Below are 25,117 nucleotides of genomic sequence, written 5' to 3' on the forward strand. Positions count from 1 at the left end.
AAAAAGTGTTCACATAAAGGTCACATGAGCACCGATTTCCAAAACCAAGCACTGTTGTTGCTAATCAAAGGTTTATATGCCAAAAGCATTCCTGCGGTGTGTCATGTGAAATCTATGCGTGTTCGCAATCTTATGACGCTGCTTTCTACTGGACTTGGATAGAGCGGTTAAACCTTTTTTTTTCTGATGAGGCAGAGGAACTGTGTTAAAGTGATCAGGGCTTTAGAGACCTGCCAGAGGAACAGATCAGAAATTATATCGCCATTAGCCAAGTGGACGCACACGCAGACACGTGGGAATGGGGTAAGGGGTTAGAGTTTCATATAAACGCATATTAACACAAGAAGCTGGACGTGCACGCAGACAATACACCCTATCAGCGTATTTGCACCTTCAATCCAAAGTCAGCACAGGTGTCGTTGTTTTCCTCGTTTTTGGTGGTAATATATTTGCACTGAGAATACAACACACACACATACTTCAATGAACAAGCAGGATTGTATGTTTGCTGCCAGGATTTAATTTGTTTGGCTTTCTAGTCAAAAATTTTCCACTTCTGCATCTGCGATTATGTTCTGGACAGAGAGTCTCCCCAGCATGTTTTTCACTCTGTTCCCGGCTTGTGTTCCAGGATTCAGGAATCCCGGACTCATTCCCTGTCTACCACTACAACGGACTTAAACAGTCCAACCACAACGAGAGGGTAAGATAATGAATGTTTCATGTCTTCAATCCCTGTCTTTATCCATACACACACTTGGAGACACCCTGTCTTTCCAGAATAAACAGTAGCTTTTGCACCCTAATAGCCTGTCCATCCAGCCAAAAACACTATAGCTTTGCCTCCCATTTCTCTGAAGCGAGGTGAGTGTGATAAATGCTCACCGACAGGCATATTAGACTGGCTTAGTGTGATTGATGGCTGTCATTGAGTGTATATGTATTGTGTGTGTGTGTGTGTGTGTGTGTGTGTGTGTGTGTGTGTGTGTGTGTGTGTGTGTGTGTGTGTGTGTGTGTGTGTGTGTGTGTGTGTGTGTGTGTGTGTGTGTGTGTGTGTGTGTGTGTGTGTGTGTGTGTGTGTGTGTGTGTGTGTGTGTGTGTGTGTGTGTGTGTGTGTGTCTGTGGCCGATCCTGGCACTCAGGAATATCACTTTCTGCAGCTGTCAGTGAAACCATTTTGTTACCATCTTATACCTTAACTTCTAGTGGAGTACCAGATACATGTGTTGCAAGGTATTTTTAACGTTAGAGAACCAATTTGATTTCCATAGACCTAAATGAGTATAACAGCTCTTGAAAGTATTTGAAAGTATTATAGCCGCCCCTGCAGCCGGTACATACTGAATGTGTGTCTGCATGTGTGGGTGTGTTTTTGAAAGGAGTCAGCCGTGAAATAACATATCCAGTCTGCATTTCACCTCAGACCACTTTAGTGCCCGTAAAGATATTGACAACGCCAATGCCTGCCGTTGGGGTCAGAAAGCAAATTAAATCATGGCTTTTTGTTTCCCGCTAGGATGTAGGACTGGGCTATATGGCTAAAACTAAGTGTTTTATATCGGTAGATATCAATAATTATTGGTATTTTTATGACCTATGGAAAATAAAGACCAGGAGAAGATATATTTAATGTAAACATTTTTATTTAAAATGTAATATTCCTCTAATTATAATCCCCTCAGCTATCAAGGCAGAAAGGAAATTAATTGTCAACACAACCAAGAAAAACATGCAAACAGTCAATGTAAATCAAATTCTAAAATCACATGGAACACTTAACAATAACCTCTTAAAATGAAGATGCAAAAATAAGGAGTAGGTAATAAAAAATACAGTATAGGGAACATTTGAAATGAAAAAAACTATTTTCTACAGGTTTAGTGCCAGGAAGTTATGGCTGTGCTCTAACCAGTCTTGGTGGGGACGAGCGCCGTGCATAATTTATAGACCACATTGGTCTGACTACGGTCCGTGTGAAAAATTTCAAAAAAATGCCATACTGTCGAGGGACTTTTCCTGTTTTATCAGTAATTTATTTGCTCTCTGCCAAGCCCTAGTATAATGCACTGGATCTATAGTACGATACCATACTGCACACAAGGTGTTTTTTTGTCATATAATGTGTTACTATTCAACATCTCAACATGGAACAGAAAATGGAGTCTTCTTCAATTTTGACTTTTCAAAAAAAACTAACTTTTATTTAACTCTTCACTTGTAATTCCCATAATAAAAAACGTTTTTAACTGTAGAAGCAATGTTTCCAATTAACGCTTAAACATCCTTGACTGTCATGAGAGGTATAAAAAGAAGTTCATTCATTCATTCATTTTCTACCGCTTGTCCCGTTCGGGGTCGCGGGGGTGCTGGAGCCTATCTCAGCTGCATTTGGGCGGAAGGCGGGGTACACCCTGGACAAGTTGCCACCTCATCGCAGGGCCAATGCAGATAGACAGACAACATTCACACTCACAAGAAGTTAACTAATTTTAATATTAAACTGTAACAGCATTATAACACTCATTGTTGAGGTAAATGACAAAGACGTAATGCTTAGTTGAGTCGTGTTGCATGCGTGCCTCACTCAGCTCACATTTAAAATGGCCATACAACAGTAAAACGTTCAATAACAGTAAATCACTGCCTTCACTTTGATGACCAAAATAGAACTCGGGGAGCGCAAACCTCTGCCAGGCCCTATGTCCTAATAGTAAATCATCCTTTAAAAAATGTAATCCTGAATCAAGGCGGTGATACGGATCGCCCAAAAAGTCTGCCCATTACTTTTGTAGCTACGATGCTAACTAACAGACAGACAAACACACCCTAGCTAATACATAACCTGCTGGTGGAATGTAATTGATAAACGATTAAAATTGCCATATCCGTGTGTTTGTTTCCTTATTGTTTTGCTTCCAAACAGGCTGCTCGAGAGTTCACTCTCGACATGGGTCTAGCATATGTGCACATTTGTTTTATAGCGAAATTAAATAAACTGATTAAACCCTCTTGTCAGTCATCCACTGTCTTTGTTCAGCTTGATAACGTTAATAACGTAGTAGAAATAATCCGAATGAACACCAAAATAAAATTGCTTGTTCTTTATCCCATTTCTGACATTTCCTGAATATTTCATAAAAATTTGCCCATAACTATTTGAGCGACATTATAACACAACAAATACTTAACCTCTTGGTGGATGTAAAGTGACAAGTTCACAAGTGGTTTTGAAGTTTAAACTCATAAATCGGGTTGAATAAAAATTTCCCATAAAACTCAATGTGACTACAAAACTACACTGTAGCTTTTGGGAATTGTGTACACACCTTTCGGGGACTGACAAATTTGTCAAATTTTAGTCAGATTAAATGAAAAACATGACCAAGCAAAGCATCTTTAAAGGGGCACGGGGCAGTCATTGACCATTTCTCTAAAATAAAAAAGTAAAACTTTGAGGATATGATATGGGCCATTTCACCAAATCGGGGCAGTTTGCTTGTTGTAACTCTCTCAAAAAATGTTTTTCAACTATAAAGCTAATAATACACATTTTGAATTACTCAAAATGTCTATTGGCCCATCTGAAACAACGTTGTTTAATTTTTGTTCAAGGTTCTGAAATCGAAAATGACTCATTTGAACCTCAATGGCGATAACTGAGGCTATTGAAGAAATTACTAATGCACTTGAGCATAAAAGATGCAGTTGGTATTTTTATTGATCTAAAGAAAGCCTTTGATACCATTAATCATTCAATTCTACTAGATAAAATGGAAAGATTTGGAATTAGGGGGCTGGCTGGTGACTGGTTAAAAAGTTATTTAACAAAGAGGGTACAGTTTGTAAAAATGGGTAACTTTTTATCTGATACTCTTGGCATTGCTTGTGGTGTCCCCCAAGGGTCAGTGTTGGGGCCAAAACTGTTTAATGTGTATATTAATGATATGTTTAATACATCCAAAGTACTGAAATGTATACTATTTGCAGACGACACAAATATATTCTACAGTAGTGATGACTATAATGAGCTCATAAATACAGTAAACACAGAACTAAACATAGTAAAAAAAAATGGATGGACACAAATAAATTATCTTTGAATATAAATAAACTAAGATAGTGATGTTTGGGAATCGCAACATAACGTCTGAACAGAAAATAAGTATTGATGGTACCCAAATTGAAATCGTAAATGAGAATACATTTTTGGGAGTAATACTTGATAGTAAACTATCATGGAAACCTCATGTCAGACACATTAAAATAAAAATCTCCAAAAGCCTCTCAATTATAAACAAAGCAAAACTATACCTCAATGAAAATGCACTCCGTAGTCTATACTGGACCTTGGTACTCCCATACCTTACATACTGTGTTGAAGTATGGGGGAATACTTACCACAACACAATTCATCCTCTGATCATATTACAGAAAAGAGCAGTGCGGATCATTCACAACGTTGGTTATTTAGAACATACTCATTATCTGTTCATGCAATTAAAGTTGCTCAAATTTGATGACCTTGTCAAATATAATACATTTATAATCTTATATAAAGCATTTTACAAATTATTGCTGCCGAATCTACAACGTTTTTTTATAAGATGAGTGCAGGCTCATAACTTGAGAGGCTTTGGATATTTCTTATTGCCGAGAGCTCAAACCACTCGTAAACGGTTTTGTGTGTCTGTATGCGGAGTAAAACTATGGAACAAACTGGACTTACAACACAAGCAATGCCAAACTATTAATCGATTTAAACTATTATACAAACATGGGGTCTGGTTCAAATATAGAGATGAGGGTCTTTAATTTGACTTGTACTGTCTCAGTGTTAAGATGTGCTCAATGTTTCCTTACCATTATTGCTATGTTGTCTTTTACCATTATTGCTATGTTGTCTATTACCATTGTTGGCATTTTGTCTATTACCATTGTTGGCATTTTGTCTATTACCATTGTTGGTATATTCATTATTCCTACATTGTTGATACAAATTATTGTTACTGTGTAATAATTATTGTTACCTGTGGTAATGCCACTATGATACAACATCTGTATTATAATCCTTGAACAAAGTAACAGTGAACTCATGTGAATAATCACTGAATGGAAAACTGGGGGCGGGATTAAATAAATTATCTTCTTCCGACTCCCTTTTAGGCAAAACTGGACAATCATGCATTACATACTATACATTACCTTTTGCACTATATTAATTTATATTATTATGTGTTGTCAACTTTGTACTTTTTTATGTCATTGCCTAAAATAAATAAATAAATGGAAAAAAAATGAAATGAAAAAATGAAGACTGGACTGAAAGTAACAAGAGTAGGTTTTTAGCATATAATTTCCAAATACATGAAATATAGCCACATGGTATTTGTGCTAATATATATTTATATAAAACATGTACAGTATGGTGAATTTATGAAACTGAGACAATACAAAAAGAATGGCATTGTAAATAAATAATACGAACACAAACACTTGTAACCGTGTTAGCATATTAGCTACTGCTAATGACACTAGCTTCATTACATTACGATTGCACATACAAATATGTATGAAAACACTTCTACAGACATTACACATGGGACGGTTTAGTAAATACGAATTGTTTTAGTTAAATTGTAAAACTTACAAATGCTGCTTGGCGTGAGGAATGAAGAATCCTTTCAAGCAGAAACGCTAAGGACTTTTTTTACTTTCGGTTCAAGCTATTAAAACAGGAAGTACTTTTTCTACCCGCAACACCTGCAGTGAGCGAACTCGTCCAAAAGATGGCGCCGTAGCACAAACAATAACACGATATTTCGGTGTCACTGTTTGTGTTTTAAGAAAACTATTGAACATAAACATTATGGCCGTTGAGAAGAAAAATCCATTAATTGGTCGCACCATTTTATAAGCCACAGATTTCAAAGTGTGAGGGAAAAAGTAGCGGCTTTTAGTCTGGAATTTAAGGTATTTTAAATTAATCTATTTAATTGTATTTGTCCTGCACAATCACCACAATAGGTGATTGTGCAGGACACTTAACCTAATTACAAACAAATACTTTACAGTTTTATAATGCATTAATATATTTATGTCCTTGTAATATAAATGGGACCAATTTGGTTGAATAGCCCTTATATATCTTCACGTATGCTAGAATGTCTTCCAAAAGCATTTTAAGCACAGCCTAGAGGGGGTGTCACAAAAACTCCAACTTTGCTTGTATCTACTATCTTTTGTATTGTAGTGCGGATGCCTGGTGCGATACATAGTGGTCGTGATTGACCAGTGCTTGTCTAGTTCTTAGTGACGTACTGCTGTGTTTTAGGTGGAGTATGTGGAGGGGACCGCTTTGGTGCTAGGGTTTGAAGACCCGATGGTTCGAACGGACGACACTCCGGTCAAGCGCTGCCTCCAGACCAAGTGGCCCTACATCGAGCTGCTGTGGACCACCGAACGCTCGCCGTCCCTCAATTAGTCTTGTTTAAGCGTCTTTCGGACCACTACTGCCTCCATCTCACACACACACACACACACAACAAGCTCCACTATAGGGAGCTTACAGAGACCGGGACCACAACCACACACATGAACACAACACTGATGAATGAGAACTTTACAAATGCACACAAGAGACTGAGAAACAAAACTGTATATGCCTGAATTTCACCTTTAAATGATGCTATTGTCTGTTCAGCACGTCTTGCAATTTCTCACATCGTACATTTATGATAGTGTTGATATTTTACAAACACATGCAATGTGTCACAATCGCACGTTGGAGCTGGCATTACAACTATGACTGTTTGAAGAACGGGGAGCAGAGCGACCAAAAGCCTTTCCGCATGAGAACGCACTCACCCACTCACTGCTAAAAGTTTACAATGTTAGGACCAACACAGGCTCAGAATGTGGAGGTTAGTGTGCAGACTGATTTCGGTACCTCATGCAGCTCATTCAGAAGTTGGCCGGGCGATCATGTATTTATTAACGCTCAGATTGTGGAATAAACATGTTTTTTTGACATCTACCCCCTATTGTTTAAATGTGGTGTCCTTCTGGGGGCCGGCATCAGGAAACTTTCAGGTCCATGGGCAGCTCTTCAACACTAACACGTTTGCTTTCTGCAGAGATAATACATCACTACATCTCCAAGATGGTCAGTTAAAAGTCTGATGATAATGCTACGAGATGACATGTTCTCACTTTAATGGAATATTTGTCTTTGTAAGTCGGGAAATTTGAACTTTTTACTCTGAAGGCAGCTTGCAAATGTGATATTCTTCACCTTTTGTTTATTAAACATGCCAAAACCAATCAAATGTATATCATATGCTAAGCAGTTATGACTGTTGTGGTATTTTTTTCTTTTTAATGTGGGTTGTGTTTACTTTTAGAAACAGCCGTGGGCCAAATAAACGCTCCGCAAGCCACAAATGGCCCCTTTGCTGGCCTTTGGATACCCCTGCTCCTAGTCTTAACCGGCTTATAGAAGGTACCCAAACTCACATTGTTTTATATTACTTATTTTTTAATTATTTTTTCATAATTATGCACAATGCAAGACAATAGAAAATGAGTAGAATAATTGTATCAGTCTCTTAGACCACGTTTACACTGCAAGCCAACGTGGCCCAAATGGGAAGTTTTGTTTTTTAAAATAATAAATTCATGTGTTGTGGCTATTGCGGCTTTCACCAATGCGGCGGTTTGAGGAAACACTCCATTGCTTTTTCAAATGTTTTAATGGTAACTGCCAACATGAGAATCCTAAACAGGAAATCCTTAACCTTGAATGGCTTTGTAACAACACTGAGTGAAAGTTAAGTTTATTGTGTTCTTGATGGTGTTTTTGAAACTGCACCATTTGTTTCGTCAGAATTTTCAACTAACTTGGAAGTGTTTTGACAAGAGGATTATTTGTTATATGTACACTTTCAGAATTTGCTCGTTTTATTTTCGGCCAAAGTAAGACAAAACAATATGAAGTTGTCATTATTTTACACATACAGACATGGTCAAAAGTTTACATACATTTGTAAAGAACATAATCTCATGGTTGTCCTGAGTTTGCAATCATTTCTACAACTCTTATTTTTTTATGATAGTGATTGGAGCACATACTTGTTTGTCACAAAAAACATTCATGAAGTTTCGTTCTTTTAGGAATTTATTATGGGTCTACTTAATATGTGACCACATCTGCTGGGTCAAAAGTGTACATACAGTAACATACATTATCAATTTTGGTGATGTAGAAAAGTTACAATCAAATTAGCTTTATGGCATGGCCTCTTAACTTCATGTGAGTGATTATGATTGATGACACCTGTTGACTTCCCTGAGCCCATTTAAATATAGCTCATGTGATGCAGTCATTAGACTTGGTTACAAACACAACAATTGTAAAGTCAAAGGAACTCAGCACAGATCTGAAAAAACGAATCATTGACTTGAACAAGTCAGGAAAGTCACTTGGAGCCATTTCAAAGCAGCTTTAAGGTCCCAAGAGCAACTGTGCAGACAATTGTCCTAAGTATAAAGTGCATGGCACAGTTTTGTCACTGCCACAATCAGGAAGAAAACACAAGCTATCACCTGCTGCTGAGAGAAAATTGGTCAGGATGATCAAAAGTCAACCGAGAACCACCAAAAAGCAGGTCTGTAGTGAATTGGAAGCTGCTGGAACACAGGTGTCAGTGTCCACAGTCATGCGTGTTTTGCATTGCCACGGACTGAGGCTACCATGCAAGAAGGAAGCCCTTGCTCCAGAAGCGACACCTTAAGGCTTGTCTTAAGTTTGCTGCTGATCACATGGACAAAAATAAGACCTTCTGGAGGAAAGTTCTGTGGTCAGATTAAATAAAAATTGAGCTGTTTGGCCACAATACCCAGCAATATGTTTGGAAGAGAAAAGGTGAGGCCTTTAATCCCAGGATCACCAACTCTACCGTCAAGCATAGTGGTGGTAGTATTATGCTCTGGGCCTGTTTTTCTGCCAATGGAACTGGTGCTTTACAGAGAGTAAATGAGACAATGAAAAAGGAGGATTACCTCCAAATTCTTCAGGACAACCTAAAATCATCAGCCCGCAGGTTGGGTCTTGGGCGCAGTTGGGTGTTCCAACAGGACAATGACCCCAAACACATGTCAAAAGTGGTAAAGGAATGGCTAAATCAGTCTAGATTTAAGGTTTTAGAATGGCCTTCCCAAAGTCCTGACTTGTGGACAATGCTGAAGAAACAAGTCCATGTCAGAAAACCAACAACTGTACCAATTTTAAGAGGAGTGGTCAAAAATTCAACCAGAAGCTTGTGGATGGCTACCAAAAGCGCCTTATTGCAGTGAAACTTGCCAGGGGACATGTAACCAAATATTAACATTGCTGTATGTATACTTTTGACCCAGCAGATTTGGTCACATTTTCAGTAGACTCATAATAAATTCATAAAAGAACCAAACTTCATGAATGTTTTTTGTGACCAACAAGTATGTGCTCCAATCACTCTATCACAAAAAAATAAGAGTTGTAGAAATGATTGGAAACTCAAGACAGCCATGACATTATGTTCTTTACAAGTGTATGTAAACTTTTGACCACGACTGTGTATTTTCAGGCCTGAGTTTTACCTCAGTGCCAATGCTCTTAAGCATTTAGTTTATGGATGATAACCATACTTGCCAACCCTCCCGAATTTTCCGGGGGACTCCCGAAATTCAGCTCCTCTCCCGAAAACCTCCCGGGACAAATATTCTCCCGAAAATCTCCTGATTTACAGCCGCAGCTGGAGGCCACGCCCCCTCCAGCTCCATGCGGACCTAAGTGACGTGTCGACAGCCTGTTCTCACGTCCGCTTTCCCACGATATAAACAACGTGCCTGCCCAATCACGTTATAACATCTACGGCTTTTAGAGAGTGCACAACTGCGCACACAACAAGGAGACGAAGCAGAAGAACGAGGAAGATACAGCCATGGCAACGCCGACGACGAGTAAGATAAAGAAACACGCTTGTAAGTTCCAAAACGAATGGAAACAAGAATTTCAGTTTATCCAGGACAGTTCGAAGGGGAAGGGGTATGCTGCCTGTAAATTTTGTAGATCAAGACTTTTCCATTGAACACGGTGGCCGAACAGATATACTCACTCATGAACGGTCAGCGAAGCACAAAGCGGCCGCCACGCAGCACCGGTCCCAGCCCAGTGTTATGGGCCACCTCGCTAAATGGAGTCCCGAGGGTGTAATTTATGCCGAGATAAAGATGGCTATGCTGATAGCTGGAAGCAACATCCTGTACTCATTTGCGGATGTCTACACCAAATCTGTGAAGGATATGTTCCCGGATACAAAAGATCGCTCGCCAGTACGCAAATGGCAGAACAAAGGCTACTCAAATAGTGAAAGGTAACTGTTGTTTTTTTTTTTTTTAGTAAGCAGCAAGCACAGTACAGTTAGTAGAACTGTGTTTTCATTACTGTGTATTTGATCAAGTCTTTCAAGTACAACAATGAGTAGATGAGTGTTGTGTGTGTATATGTGTAAATAAATGAACACTGAAATTCAAGTATTTATTTTATTTATATATATATATATATATATATATATATATATATATATATATATATATATATATATATATATATATATAGCTAGAATTCACTGAAAGTCAAGTATTTCTTATATATATATATATATATATATTAGGGGTGTGGGAAAAATCGGTTTGAATTCGTATCGCGGTTCTCACGTTGTGCGATTCAGAATCGATTCTCATTTTTAAAAAATTTTATTTTTATTTTTTATTAATCAGTCCAACAAAACAATACACAGCAATACCATTACAATGCAATCCTATTCCAAAACCAAACCCGACCCAGCAACACTCAGAACTGCAATAAACAGAGCAATTGAGAGGAGACACAAACACGACACAGAACAAACCAAAAGTAGTGAAACAAAAATAAATATTATCAACAACAGTATCAATATTAGTTACAATTTCAACATAGCAGTGATTAAAAATCCCTCATTGACATTATCATTAGACATTTATAAAAAAAAAAAAAAAAAGAACAATAGTGTCACAGTGGCTTACACTTGCATCGCATCTCATAAGCTTGACAACACACTGTGTCCAATATTTTCACAAAGATAAAATAAGTCATTTTTGGTTCATGTAATAGTTAAAACAAATTGACATTATTGCAATCAGTTGATAAAACATTGACCTTTCCAATTATAAAAGCTTTTTACAAAAATCTACTACTCTGCTTGCATGTCAGCAGACGTAGATCCTGCTGAAATTCTATGTATTGAATGAATAGAGAATCCTTTTGAATCGGGAAAAAATCGTTTTTGAATCGAGAATCGTGTTTAATTGGAAAAAAAAATCGATTTTGAATCGAATCGTGACCCCAAGAATCGATATTGAATCGAATCGTGGGACACCCAAAGATTCACAGCCCTAACATATATATATATATATATATATATATATATATATATATATATATATATATATATATATATATATATATATATATATATATATATATATATATATATATCAGTGACGTGCGGTGAGGTTCATGGCTGGTGAGGCACTGACTTCATCACAGTCAGATTTACAAACATATGAACCCTAAAGAGTATCTTATTCACCATTTGATTGGCAGCAGTTAACGGGTTGTGTTTAAAAGCTCATACCAGCATTCTTCCCTTTTTGGCACTCAGCATCAAGGGTTGGAATTGGGGGTTAAATCACCAAAAATTATTCCCGGGCGTGACACCGCTGCTGCCCACTGCTCCCCTCACCTCCCAGGGGGTGATCAAGTGATGGGTCAAATGCAGAGGACACATTTCACCACACCTAGTGTGTGTGTGACAATCATTGGTACTTTAACTTAACTTTAACTTTACACATACAAACTGTAGCACACAAAAAAGCACATTTAATTTTAAAAAAAACGTTATTATGGTCTTACCTTTACTTATAAGTGCGGGAACAGTGGTGTTCGTGTTGGAGGAGTTGTGAATGAATGAAATATGAAATCCGTGCTGCAGTCTGCAGGTGTACCTAATGTTGTGTCCCTGTTCACAGCTCCTCCGGCGCGAGCATTGTTGTTTTTGCACTTTTTGGCTTCTTGTTAAGTGACTTTTGTTGGGTGGATTCTGTCTTGCACGTGGAGGGTTTGGGTGTGGGCTTTGTTTGGTGTGGCGCTCCCGTCAAGGGTGCATTCTACGGCGGGTGTGCTTTAATCGGCAAGGAGGCGGGGTTACTGCGAGCCTCCCACAGTGCGTCTTCGCAGCAGTTTTATGATTGCTCAGCACAAGAAATACTTACACAAATACAGTTGTTGACAAAATACACTGTACATTATATACCTCAGCTAACTAAACTATAGAAATGTATAATATAGTTCATATAGCAATACGGTCTCACTGCACAGCAGGCCAGCAGTTAGCCGAGTCCGCAATCCATGTTGAGGCACAAGTGCCTCAACTGGCTGCTGATCACCGCACCGTGTCTTCTCAGTATTTGAACGGCAAATGTGAAAATTCAGCGATTTTGAATAAATATAATCTAAAACTGGTGAAGTTAAATGGAAAATAACTTTATAGTATAATCACTGAATACATATAACAATTTAATTAATTGTTTTTCTTTTTACATTTTTTTTCATGATGGCAGGGCCTCACCTGCCATCATGGAAAGAAAAAAAAAAGTAAAAAGAGAAAAAAAATTAATTAAATTGTTATATGTATCCAGTGATTATACTAAAGTTATTTTCCATTTAACTTAACCAGTTTTAGATTATTTTTATTTTTATTTTCACATTTGCCGTTCAAATACTGAGAAGAGGCGGTGCGGTGATCAGCAGCCAGTTGAGGCACGTCACTGATTTGTGCCTCAACATGGATTGTGCGCAATGACTCGGCTAACTGCTGGCCTGCTGTGCAGTGAGACCGTATTGCTATATGAATTATATTATACATTTCCATAGTTTAGTTAGCTGAGGTATATAATGTACAGTGTATTTTGTCAACAACTGTATGTGTGTAACGTATTTTTAGTGCTGAGCATTCATAAATCTGCTGCGAAGACCAGTGTTGGGTTAGTTACTGAAAACCAGTAACTAGATAGTTACTAGTTACTTCATTTCAAAAGTAACTCAGTTACTAACTGTTATTTACACCAAACAGTAATGCGTTACTTTGAAAAGTAACTATTTAGTTACTTTTTTTTTTCTTCTTTTTTTTTAAAGCTCCCATTAATGCCCTTTAGCCTTCATGTCAGTACTGTTATTGCACTGGAGAATAATACAATGTGTTGATCAACTTGACATGCATTTGCATCACTGAACTCTGCTAAGCAATGTGGTCTACATACAACACACAAAGACAAAGATATGTTACAAAGGCCAATTTGTTTCTGTCCAGAACAAATTGACAAAACTATTTTAAATAGCTGCAACATAACATACCGGTACATAAGTAACAAACAGCATAATAACAACATAGCTGTAAAGCAAGAAAGGCACACACTACATACACAAAGCCTAACCAGGCATTTTTTCCTCAAAGAATTCTGACACAAAATCATGTCTGAAGCTCAGAACACTCTACACATTTCCCCAGTTTTAGTTTAGAGATAAGGAAAGATTGGCCTGGCCCACTAGCATCCTTCTTTATGTTTGTGAACTTTATAGTCTATACATTTACAGTGATGTGATAGTCAAACACGCTAGAAGTCTAGGATGAAAGAGTATATAAGAGAATTGACAGCAACATTCCCTCTAAGGTGCGCCGCGCCTGTGCAATTGCGCACTGCTCAAGCATCTTCTGCGCACGGCAAATCTATGCCACGCACAAAATCAAATAAAAAATAAGCGCATAACAATTTTCGACACACGGACACGACAGAGAAAACAGTTTTCGTCATCATTGTTCAAATATTGTAACGTCTGTCGAGACGCTTTGAGGACATGAATTCCATCCATCACTTTACTGAGCAAAACTCTTTATTGTCGGCCATAAACACATCACCAAAACATTAGTAAAAAAAATTATATCTAGCAAAAGTGGTCATTTTCTGCAGTACAAACCAGACCAAAAGCAACTTTGTTATATCAACAGCAGCCGCTCGCTCTTTCTCACTTGCGCCAACACATGCACATATGTCACTTAGCCAGTGATGCGTTTACAGCAGGGGTGTCAAACTCATTTCGCATCGTGGGCCACATACGGCCTAGGGAGATGTCAAGTGGGCCGGACCATTAAAATTATACCATACTCTGCTATAAATAACCAAAATATCATGACTTTCCTTTGTTTTGGTGTAAAGAAGCACAAGAACATTAGGAAAATATTGAAATTTAATGAACTATCCTTTTACAAAACATTTGATGAAACACCTCATATTTCCTTAGTCAAATGTGCAATTTACTTTTATCATTCACAAATATGCATTGCAACTGATCCCACTGATTGTACAAAGGCACAAAACTTTAATTGGTACTGAAAAATATAGTAATGCACTTTAAGATTAAATGAGACTTTTAAAGAAAGGAATTTTTAAACCACTTACACATACGCATATAAAATCTAAATGTAATCCCTGCGTACACCTTACAAACTAAGGAGAGTGATTTTAAATGTGTAATGAAGAAAGTGTTCGCCTGTCCTGTAAATCTGTAAACTTCATACATGAAACATACATACACATACAATACATACTGAAAATTTATGGAGTTGTATGAACAGTAGAATTCCATCACACAACTTTTGTTTTGAAGCTGCTGACTAACATTAAAGTGCACATTTTTTAAATCACCACAGTAAGGATTCATCTTCACAGAGCTGTATTCTTTCAATGCAAACAGTATCTAAGGCAGCATTTTAAAGGTGTTAGTCTAGTCTGGACTTGTATTTGTTCCTGAAACTTGGCATCTTTTGGCCTGTACAAGTGCATCAACACCAGGTGTCATGTCCTGACTAGCTGTCACTTTCAGAATGTCATTTAAGTGCTTGTTTGTGAGCCTTGAACGCATTTTTGTTTTATTGATATTCATCACTGAGAAAATTTGTTCACAAAGGTAGGTTGTCCCAAACATGCACAAAATTAGCTAGCAATTAGGTAGCTGGCTTTTACCGCTGCTTCCCTGACTTCTCGGCTCTGGATGAAAGTTGACTGCTGTTTCCTCAGACCCGCCAGCAATTCGTTAATCTTATCTCTTCTCAGTTGTCCTTGCAAGCCGTCATATTTTTCGCTGTGATGAGTCTCGTAGTGGCGTCGAATATTATATTCCTTCAATACCGAAACTTGTTGCAAACACACCAAGCACGAAGGTTTTCCGTGCATCTCTGTAAATAAATAGGACGTGGTCCATTTTTCTTTGAAAATTCTACACTCCTTATCTACTTTTCTCCGTTTGGATAACGACATTTGGCTAATGAGGGTGTAGCGGAGAGGTAGAGACCAAGGTATTAACAACGTCGTAACAAGCAGCAGATGGCGCATTGATACCGTCTGCTGTTTTCAGTCTGTCTCAGTGATGCGGCTTGTCTTCTACTCTGATGGAAAGAGTGCGCCCCTTAGCGGATAATCCATGAATTGCAGCGAATTTAAAATATTAATTCCATGTCTTTTATGCATTTGTTCCACTTTCAAATTATCCTGCGGGCCTGATCGAACCTCCTTGGGGGCCGGTTCCGGCCCGCGGGCTGTATGTTTGACACCCCTGGTTTACAGCCACACAAAAAGTCGGACAACTCCAACACCACACATAAAGTGTCATTCCAGGTCGTTACTCTATGATTTACCAATCAAATGTGTGCTTATTCTAGTGTCATTTATTAGAAATCTTAATTTATAAATATTAATCATGAAATGCTGTTAGTATATTAAATAAATACTAATAAGAATATATTTTTTACAAACAGGAACTTGCAGGAATGTACACATGATCCCCTGCTTACATCTCATTGTGCAACATGTGAATGTTTTAATGGGAACTAAATGCAATGTCTGAAAGGGGTACAAATTATTTCCAAAGCAGGACCTCCACCCAGACAAACAATACAAGTACACAGTTCATGAAAAACAATATTTGTTGTTATTGTCATTGTAAGTGGGCCTAAACACTTATATTAGAAAAGGAAATGACTGCTGTCATTTGATTATAATAAGAGAATGTTGTCTGTCTATCTGTGTTGGCCCTAGCTGCGATGGGTGGGGACTTGTCCAGGGTGTACCCCGCCTTCCGCCCGAATGCAGCTGAGATAGGCTCCAGCACCCCGAAAGGGACAAGCGGTATAAAATGGATGGAGATTGAAGTTGTTATTTAGTCAGGTTTGGGACAGGTGTGCTGCTGGTGTAGCCACAGTGTGCACGTCTGATGTTGCTCACATGGGCTCCACTGAATGCTCAGGGAGTTTTTGCGTTTGCTTACACATAAACAATTAGAGGGAACATTGCTTAACAGAGTGTGTACCTTCAGTGCTGAATGATGAGCAGAGGCAGAGTTAATCCTTAAGTGGTGGAGGTGAAGTAGCATTGGAGTTGTCTCTGTCTCTCTTTACTAGCTACGTCGAAGCATGTTGCTTATGTAGCTTGTTTAAGCAGATTTAAATTGCTGTTTTGGGCAGTAGCTGGGATCTTTGATCCAAAGCACAATTTACATTTAACTAAAATGTTATTTTCTTTGTGCTCGACAAAAGAAAAGTAGTGAAAATATCTCCATGTTTACAAACTCGACTGCAGCTCCGCCATGATCAGACACGACCCCCCTCCTCTCTCCCTTTACTCCCCACACTCACTCACACACACACACAGAGCGCAGGTCTCTCTTCTCCGGTTTGTGACACAAGAAGAATCAGCGCTCCGATAAAACACACTTTATACTACATTAAATGTAACGTCAAATAACGCAGTAACGCATCATGTAGTAACGGTGACTGAGTTACTGAATATAAAGAATAACGCGTTAGATTACTAGTTACCGCCGAAACTAACGGCGGTACAGTAACGCGTTACTTTGTAACGCGTTAGTCCCAACACTGGCGAAGCGCCGCGGCCACACCAACCAAAGCCCACACCCAAACCCTCCATGTGCAAGACCGAATCCACCCAAAAAAAGTCACTTAACAAGAAGCCAAAAAGTGCAAAAACAACAATGCTCGCGCTGCAGGAGCCGCGAACGACCGCAGGGACACAACATTAGGTACACCTGCACTGCAGGTTCATATGTTTGTAAATCTGACTGTGATGATGCAGTCGTGCCTCACCAGACATTAACCTCACCGCACGCCACTGATATATATATATATATATATATATATATATATATATATATATATATATATATATATATATATATATATATATATGAAATACTTGATTTGGTGAATTCTAGCTGTAAATATACTCCTCCCCTCTTAACCACGCCCCCCGCCCCAACCTCCCGAAATCGGAGGTCTCAAGGTTGGCAAGTACGATGATAACTAAATTCGTGCAAATTGTTTACAATTCAAAACTGACATAGTTAAATACAATTGTCATTCAAATGTTGAAAATATTTTAAGAAGATGACACGTTAGCTATGTTTACGTTCGATTGAAGCTGAAAGGGAGATAGATATGAGCAAAAATTAGCACACAAAAAAAAAACGATTGTAAAATGTATGAATTTAAAAAAATATATACTTTTTCGTCCTGGCTAAATCGTGTCCGCACCAGAAGGTTAAATGTGTTTATTGTGCATGTCCTCTTTGATTATTTGTGTTGTGGTAGATTAAGATTAATTCCATGCGGAAAATGCGTCATTAAAGGAGGGATGGCGCACAGTTTGGCGCTCAGATGTGGTTTGTGCCTTTCCTTGTGTGTGCGTGTGGGCGTGCGTGTGGGGGTAGAGTAGTGCGCAGACGGCAGGGGTTGGACTCGTCTCGGCGTGGGTCTGAGCACCAGACCTTCTGCGGGCTTAGAGGGTGTCACAGGGAGGTGAAGAAGACCCGCAGGAGGAGGAGCGCGGTCATCCAGACGCCACTTAAAGCTTGCTCACCTGCACGACGGAAGGTCTCCCCAACTTTGCTCCCAGGATTGTAAACTTTGTGCAGGATGCAGCGTGGACGTGACGTGTTCGTCCTGCGGGTGTTCTCGCTGCTTTGCTGCTGCAGGGCGCCAAGTGGAGTGTGGACCTTCAACCTTTACGCGGAGCATCCCACGGTGTACCGAGGACCCGGCGGGAGCTATTTCGGTTACTCCGTGGACTTCTACCAGGCCACTGCCGACAGCAAAACGTGAGTGACCATGCCGACCCTTGGACACAACATTAGGTACACTTGCATGCACGGCCAACTTCATGGTCCAGTGCAAAAACTGCGCCAAAAAAAAGATGGATCTCTTTTTGATTCATTCAGAAACATGCAAGTGCACTGACACACTTCTATTAAATTAGATGGGAAATATACCAATAATCGTTTACTATACGTTATATTAACCCTAATATATAGTAATCAATCACTTAACTCTGAAACAGTTTACTGGATGTACTGGACAAACTCAATTTTTTAACTCATGTGCAAAATGAAAATATCAAAAAGTATCAATTCTCACACAATTGCTATATCATCATTATCGTGATAATATCGTATCACGGTTTCATGTACCTCAACTTACAAGCTTAATTGGTTCTGTGGCAGCTCTTAACTCAAAATACTTGTATCTCAAATCAATGTTTCCCATTGATATCAAATTAATTGTGGCTCCCCCCCCCCCCCCCCCCCACCCCAAAAAAAACCCAAAAAACAGTACACTTTTAACATGTAACATGCATTTCAACAAGAAAAGCACATTTTTACCTAAAACAATTCAATAGAATGTCCAAAACCCAAAACCAGTGAAGTTGGCACGTTGTGTAATTCGGAAATAAAAACAGAATACAATGATTTGCAAATCCTTTTCAACTTACACTACTGTTCAAAAGTTTGGGGTCACATTGAAATGTCCTTATTTTTGAAGGAAAAGCACTGTACTTTTCAATGAAGATAACTTTAAGCTAGTCTTTGTTATGGTTGGACTAAGGGGAGGTGACGGCGACAGACACTAGATGGCAGTATGAACAATGATTTATTATATACATTAACTATATATATATAATAATGAAAATATACAAATAAACAATAGAGTGGAGTGTGAACTAGATCCAAAAGTGTATGTGGTGTAAGGCTATGTGTGTAATTTAGCTGAAGTGTGTGTTACCAAGTGTTGCACGAGAGAAGAAGAAGTCCAGGGGCAGGCAGGTGATCCGGGGCGATAGAGAGGCGTCAGAATCCAGGGACGAGCAAGGAGTCGGGGAACGAAGGCGGCAGTCAGGGAAGCAGGGGAACGACGAGGAATGACGAGTCACACAGCAACGTCAAACACGGGAACGGAGGTCTGCAGTAGGATGATACGACAATGAGACACGGAAGGGAAAACAGACAGAGAGAGAGCAGGATTGCATCAAGCAGGGTGATCGCTTACTATACGCCGATTGAAGACTATATTCCGGCGGCGGCATGCCTGGTTGTCCACGCTTATGAAGGCAGCTACTTCATTAACGGCAGGTGTGCTGAAAGATGATTGCCGCCAGCTGTGGAGGTGCGTGGCCGCGGTCTGCGCGGTGCGTGTGGGGGCGTGTCCCGCGGTGCTTGCAGCGCGCAAGGATGAGAGAGCGCATGTGGGCGTGGCCCGCGGTGCGCTCGTCATGAGGCACAGATGAGGACGCATTGGAATGCGCCCTGGTCGTGACAGTATCCCCCCCTATGGACAGCTTCCAGATGTCCTAGAAGTCGAATCCCCCAAAAAACAACAACAAAAGTCAAGGGAGGGTGGAGGGGCGAACAGGTGGTGGGTTGCCGGCCCAAGTGTCCCTGAATCCACCGGGGACGAGTCTGGTGGCGGCGGCGAGTAGACCGCCGCTGAGGCCGGCGAGGCGGGCGACCCAGGAACGGCCACCATCTTGGCCGTTGGTAAGGCGGACGCGAGTGGCGCCATGGTGAGTCTCGCCGGAAACGAGGAAGAGACGTCGGCGGCGTGGAAGCGGCAGACGTCATCGGCCTTAGTGACACCCCTGAAAAGCACTAGATCTATCGTATTACCGTTGCGATGCGTGGGTTCATTTATTATTTGTGTAAGACCACAGCTATCAATTATAGTCTGGAGCGCCACGCATGGGGTATTCATATGGATATTAAAGTCCCCCATTATGATTATATTGTCGGCGTGCGTCACTAGATCAGCAACAAACTCTGAGAATTCACTGATGAAGTCCGAATAGGGCCCAGGGGGGCGGTAGATAACAGCCAGGTGGAGAGGCAGCGGTGTGACAAACCTCAAAGTGAGCACCTCAAACGAGTTATATTTATTATTTAGGTTAGGTGTAAAATTATAGTTTTCATTGTATATTAGTGCGACACCCCCTCCCCTTTTAAGAGGTCGGGCAACATGTGCATTGGTATAGTTAGGAGGAGATGCCTCATTTAGCGCAAACAAATCGTCTGGTTTGAGCCAGGTCTCGGCGAGACCAACGACGTCAAGTTTGTTGTCTCTAATGACCTCATTAACTAATAACGTTTTGGAAGATACTGATCTTATATTTAAAAAGCCCATATTATAGGTAGTGGGCTGTTTTGAGGATTGTTTGTTGAAATTATCCGAAGTAGCAATATTAATAATGTTGCGTTTATTATGCGTAGTGCACTTTAAATAGTTTCGACCATATCTAGGAATTGATACGACGGGAATTGTCCGATTGTTTGCTAGATGTTGCGATAAACTGAACGCATCATAGTTAGCCACCTCAGTAGATTGCATGTCTGCCTCTGACACGGTCACAAAAGAAAAAACATTATGTGAGTTGTGTTTTATTCTAAGAGAATTGCTATGTGTGCAGGGATTATCCAGCCTGGCGCCGGCTAGTTCTAGTTTAAAAGACTTCTTACCCGGACTAGCGCTTCTTTGGTTAGCTTTTCCCTTTGTTGTTAGCCCCGCTCGGCATCCCCGCTTCTGCTTCCGCTCACACCGCTTACGTCGTCTCCATTGGCGGTCACCGCTAGCACTTGACTCCGCTGCTACAAAGGCCGCTCGATGTAGCCCGCGAAGTATTCCCATGCTAGCGAGGAGGTCCACCGTACATGCATCTTTCAGTCTACAACGACCCGATCCATCCACATCCAGAATTATCTGTCGGTCGTATGTGATCACAGAGTGTTCACGCTTTGAGCCAGCCATGAAATTGACAGAAATGACGGGTGTTTTTTGCCAAATTGCTCTACACTCCCAAGAGCGTCACCGAGCTGCTGCATAGCAATGCGCCGCCATCTTGGTAAATCAATACATCTGTAATATTTTCATAGCTAGAGCATAAGAACCTTTTTAAACCTTGTAAATCAATCAATCAATCCTAAATATTTTTTCCACATTCTGAGAGCCCTCTAGACATTAAAATAACACCCTTTAGTCACCGCTACACTCTTTTGATCCAAAATAGTAAAGCTGTCTGAGGTTGAACCAATCAGTGGTCACTACACTTAACAGCGTCCTCTGATTGGTCAGGTCTCCACCAGTGGCCAAAACTACTTTAGTATTGATATTTTTAGTTTTTTTTTAACTATTTGTATGTTTGAAGATGCTTCATTTTGGACCCAAAACTTTGTAGGATATACTTAAAAAAAAACAAAAAAACATGCGCGATGTGGCAAGAGATGACTGTAGTACCTATAAAATACCACTAGGGTTACGGTATCGCTCTGCAATCAGCTTCCTGTTTCCTCACCATTGCATCAGTCAGGCGTCTTTAGAGGATGAATACTTTTACTTTATTGCAGTTTTATGGGAATTTATGGTTGTCTGTCTGTCTGTGTTGGCCTTGCGAGGGTGTACCCAGCCATATATATATATATATATATATATATATATATATATATCAGTGTTTCCCACACATTCATTTATTTGTGGCGGCCCGCCACGAAAGAATTACGTCTGCCACAATTTTTTTTAATTTTTAATTTTAATTTAAAATTTTTTTTTGTCCTGTCCAGCTTCTCAGGCAAATTATATAGTTGATGTAGATGCCCATATAGGCTGTTCAGATTTACTTTACAAAAGAGAAGTGTAGGATACTTCTCTTGTTGCCTTATTTGTATTTGACCACTACGGTTTTCTGTTTATTTGTTACTGACTGTGGCAGGACACCTCTGCCTCTGTTTCACTTTATGTTGCTGGTAAATAATATGGTTGTAGTAGTAGGCTAAAGTTAAATTATTTAGTATGCACTAATTAAAGGGGCAGAGCTTTGAGACATTTTAGCTTTTATATTTTATAAGATATATTTTTTGTAAGAACCACAATTAATAAATATATTTCAGTGAATAACTTATTGTTCAAATCTGTATATAAATATGTACATAAAGTGTTGTAATTATATTGTAAAATGGATGGATGGATGGATGGATGGATGGATGGACGTTTAAAACAAAACTGTTATCATTAATTAGTAAGTAGGAGGGTGGGGGGCGCGTGTCTGATCATGGCGGAGCCAGAAGTCGAGTTTGTTAACATGTAGATATTTTCACTACTTTTCTTTTGTCGAGCACAAAGAAAATAACATTTTAGTTAAATGTAAATTGTGCTTTGGATCAAAGATCCCATCTACTGCCCAAAACAGCAACTCAAATCTGCTGAATAAGCAACATGCTTCGACGAAGCTTGTAAAGAGAGACAGAGACTCCAATGCCACTTCACCTCCACCACCACCATTTAAGGATTAACTCTGCCTCTGCTCATCATTCAGCACTGAAGGTACACACTCTGTCAATCAATGTTCCCTCTAATTTTTCATGTGTGAGCAAACGCCAAAACTCCCTGAGCATTCAGTGGAGCCCATGTGAGCAACATCAGACGTGCACACTGTGGCTACACCAGCAGCACACCTGTCCCAAACCTGACTAAATAACAAGTTAAATCTCCATCCATCCATCCATTTTCTATCGCTTGTCCCTTTCGGGGTCGCTGGAGCCTATCTCAGCTGCATTCGGGCGGAAGGCGGGGTACACCCTGGACAAGTCCCACCCATTGCAGCTAGGGCCAACACAGATAGACAGACAACATTCTCTTATTATTATAATCAAATGACAGCAGTCATTTCCATTTCTAATATAAGTGTTTAGGCCCACTTACAATGACAATAACAAAAATATTTTTTTTCATGAACTGTGTACTTGTATTGTTTGTCTGGGTGGAGGTCCTGCTTTGGAAATAGTTTGTACCCCTTTCAGACATTGCATTTAGTGCCCATTAAAACATTCACATGTTGCACAATGAGATGTAAGCAGGGGATCATGTGTACATTCCTGCAACTTCCTGTTTGTAAAAAATATATTTTTATTAGTATTTATTTAATATACTAACAGAATTTTATGATTAATATTTATAAATTAAGATTCCTAATAAATGACACTAGAATAAGCACACATTTGATTGGTAAATCATAGAGTAACGACCTGGAATTACACTTTATGTGTGGTGTTGGAGTTGTCCGACTTTTTGTGTGGCTGTAAACGCATCACTGGCTAAGTGCCATATGTGCATGTGTTGGCGCAAGTGAGAAAGAGCGAGCGGCTGCTGTTCATATAACAAAGTTGCTTTTGGTCTGGTTTGTACTGCAGAAAATGACCACTTTTGCTAGATATAATTTTTTTTACTAATGTTTTGGTGATGTGTTTATGGCCGACAATAAAGAGTTTTGCTCAGTAAAGTGATGGATGGAAATCATGTCCTCAAAGCGTCTCGACAGACGTTACAATATTTGAACAAGGATGACGAAAAGTGTTTTCTCTGTCGAAAATTGTTATGCGCTTATTTTTTATTTGATTTTGTGCGTGGCATAGATTTGCCGTGCGCAGAGGACGCTTGAGCAGTGCACAATTGCACAGGCACGCACCTTAGAGAGAACGGCGTGGCGAAGTTGGTAGAGTGGCCGTGCCAGCAATCGGAGGGTTGCTGGTTACTGGGGTTCAATCCCCACCTTCTACCATCCTAGTCACGTCCGTTGTGTCCTTGGGCAAGACACTTCACCCTTGCTCCTGATGGCTGCTGGTTAGCGCCTTGCATGGCAGCTCCCGCCATCAGTGTGTGAATGTGTGTGTGAATGGGTGAATGTGGAAATACTGTCAAAGCGCTTTGAGTACTTTGAAGGTAGAAAAGCGCTATACAAGTATAACCCATTTATTTATTTATTTATAATGTTGCTGTCAATTCTCTTATATACTGTTTAATTCTAGACTTCTAGAGTGTTTGATTATCACATCACTCTAAATGTATAGACTATAAAGTTCACAAACATAAAGAGGGATCCTAGTGGGCCAGGCCAAAGAAGTAACTAAATAGTTACTTTTCACAGTAACACATTACTTTTTGGTGTAAGTAACTGAGTTAGTAACTGAGTTACTTTTGAAATGAAGTAACTAGTAACTTTAACTAGTTACTGGTTTTCAGTAACTAACCCAACACTATATATATATATATATATATATATATATATATATATATATATATATATATATATATATATATATATATATATATATATATATATATATATATATATATATATATATATATATATATATATATATATATGTCTTAATTGGATTATCCAAAAAAAAAAAAATAGTGCTCGATACCGTGGTAGAGCGTAATATGTATGTGTGGGAAAAAATCACAAGACCATTTCATCTCTACAGGCCTGTTTCATGAGGGTTTCCTCAATCATCAGGAGATTTTAATGGAAGCATTCACATACCATGGTTTATATAGGGCACAGAGCGGGTGGGTACAGGCAGGCGTAGGGGCGTGGTGATTGGCTCATGTGTTACCTAGGAGGTGTTTCCTTCTGTGACGGCATGCTGATACAATTTCGCTGCGCTTGTTGAGGGATGACAAGTCTGGACTGTATATAATAAACAGTTACGCTTTTAAGCATAGGTTGCATCTTTTATTACCACTGTTGTAAGGTGTGCTGGATGCAAGAATTTGCCATGTTATCGAATATTCAACATTATTGTCTTTGAGAT

The 25,117-nt window shown here is 39.4% G+C and overlaps 2 protein-coding genes across 2 annotated transcripts in view; both read left to right on the forward strand.

Annotated features, from left to right (window-relative positions):
- mindy3 (MINDY lysine 48 deubiquitinase 3) overlaps positions 1-7,033 on the forward strand; it is a 53,262-nt gene extending 46,229 nt beyond the window's left edge. Inside the window, exons 15-16 of the mRNA XM_062062940.1 lie at positions 632-703; positions 6,332-7,033. Coding sequence (XP_061918924.1) covers positions 632-703; positions 6,332-6,481 — 222 coding nt within the window. The 3' untranslated portion in view covers positions 6,482-7,033. The remainder of the gene's footprint in view (positions 1-631; positions 704-6,331) is intronic.
- Positions 7,034-17,986: 10,953 nt separating this feature from the next.
- itga8 (integrin, alpha 8) overlaps positions 17,987-25,117 on the forward strand; it is a 191,894-nt gene continuing 184,763 nt past the window's right edge. Inside the window, exon 1 of the mRNA XM_062062941.1 lies at positions 17,987-18,301. Within this exon, the coding sequence (XP_061918925.1) occupies positions 18,120-18,301 (182 nt within the window). The 5' untranslated portion in view covers positions 17,987-18,119. The remainder of the gene's footprint in view (positions 18,302-25,117) is intronic.

The sequence above is a fragment of the Entelurus aequoreus genome, linkage group LG11 (genome assembly GCF_033978785.1).
Source record: "Entelurus aequoreus isolate RoL-2023_Sb linkage group LG11, RoL_Eaeq_v1.1, whole genome shotgun sequence".
Classification (NCBI taxonomy): Eukaryota; Metazoa; Chordata; class Actinopteri; order Syngnathiformes; family Syngnathidae; genus Entelurus; species Entelurus aequoreus.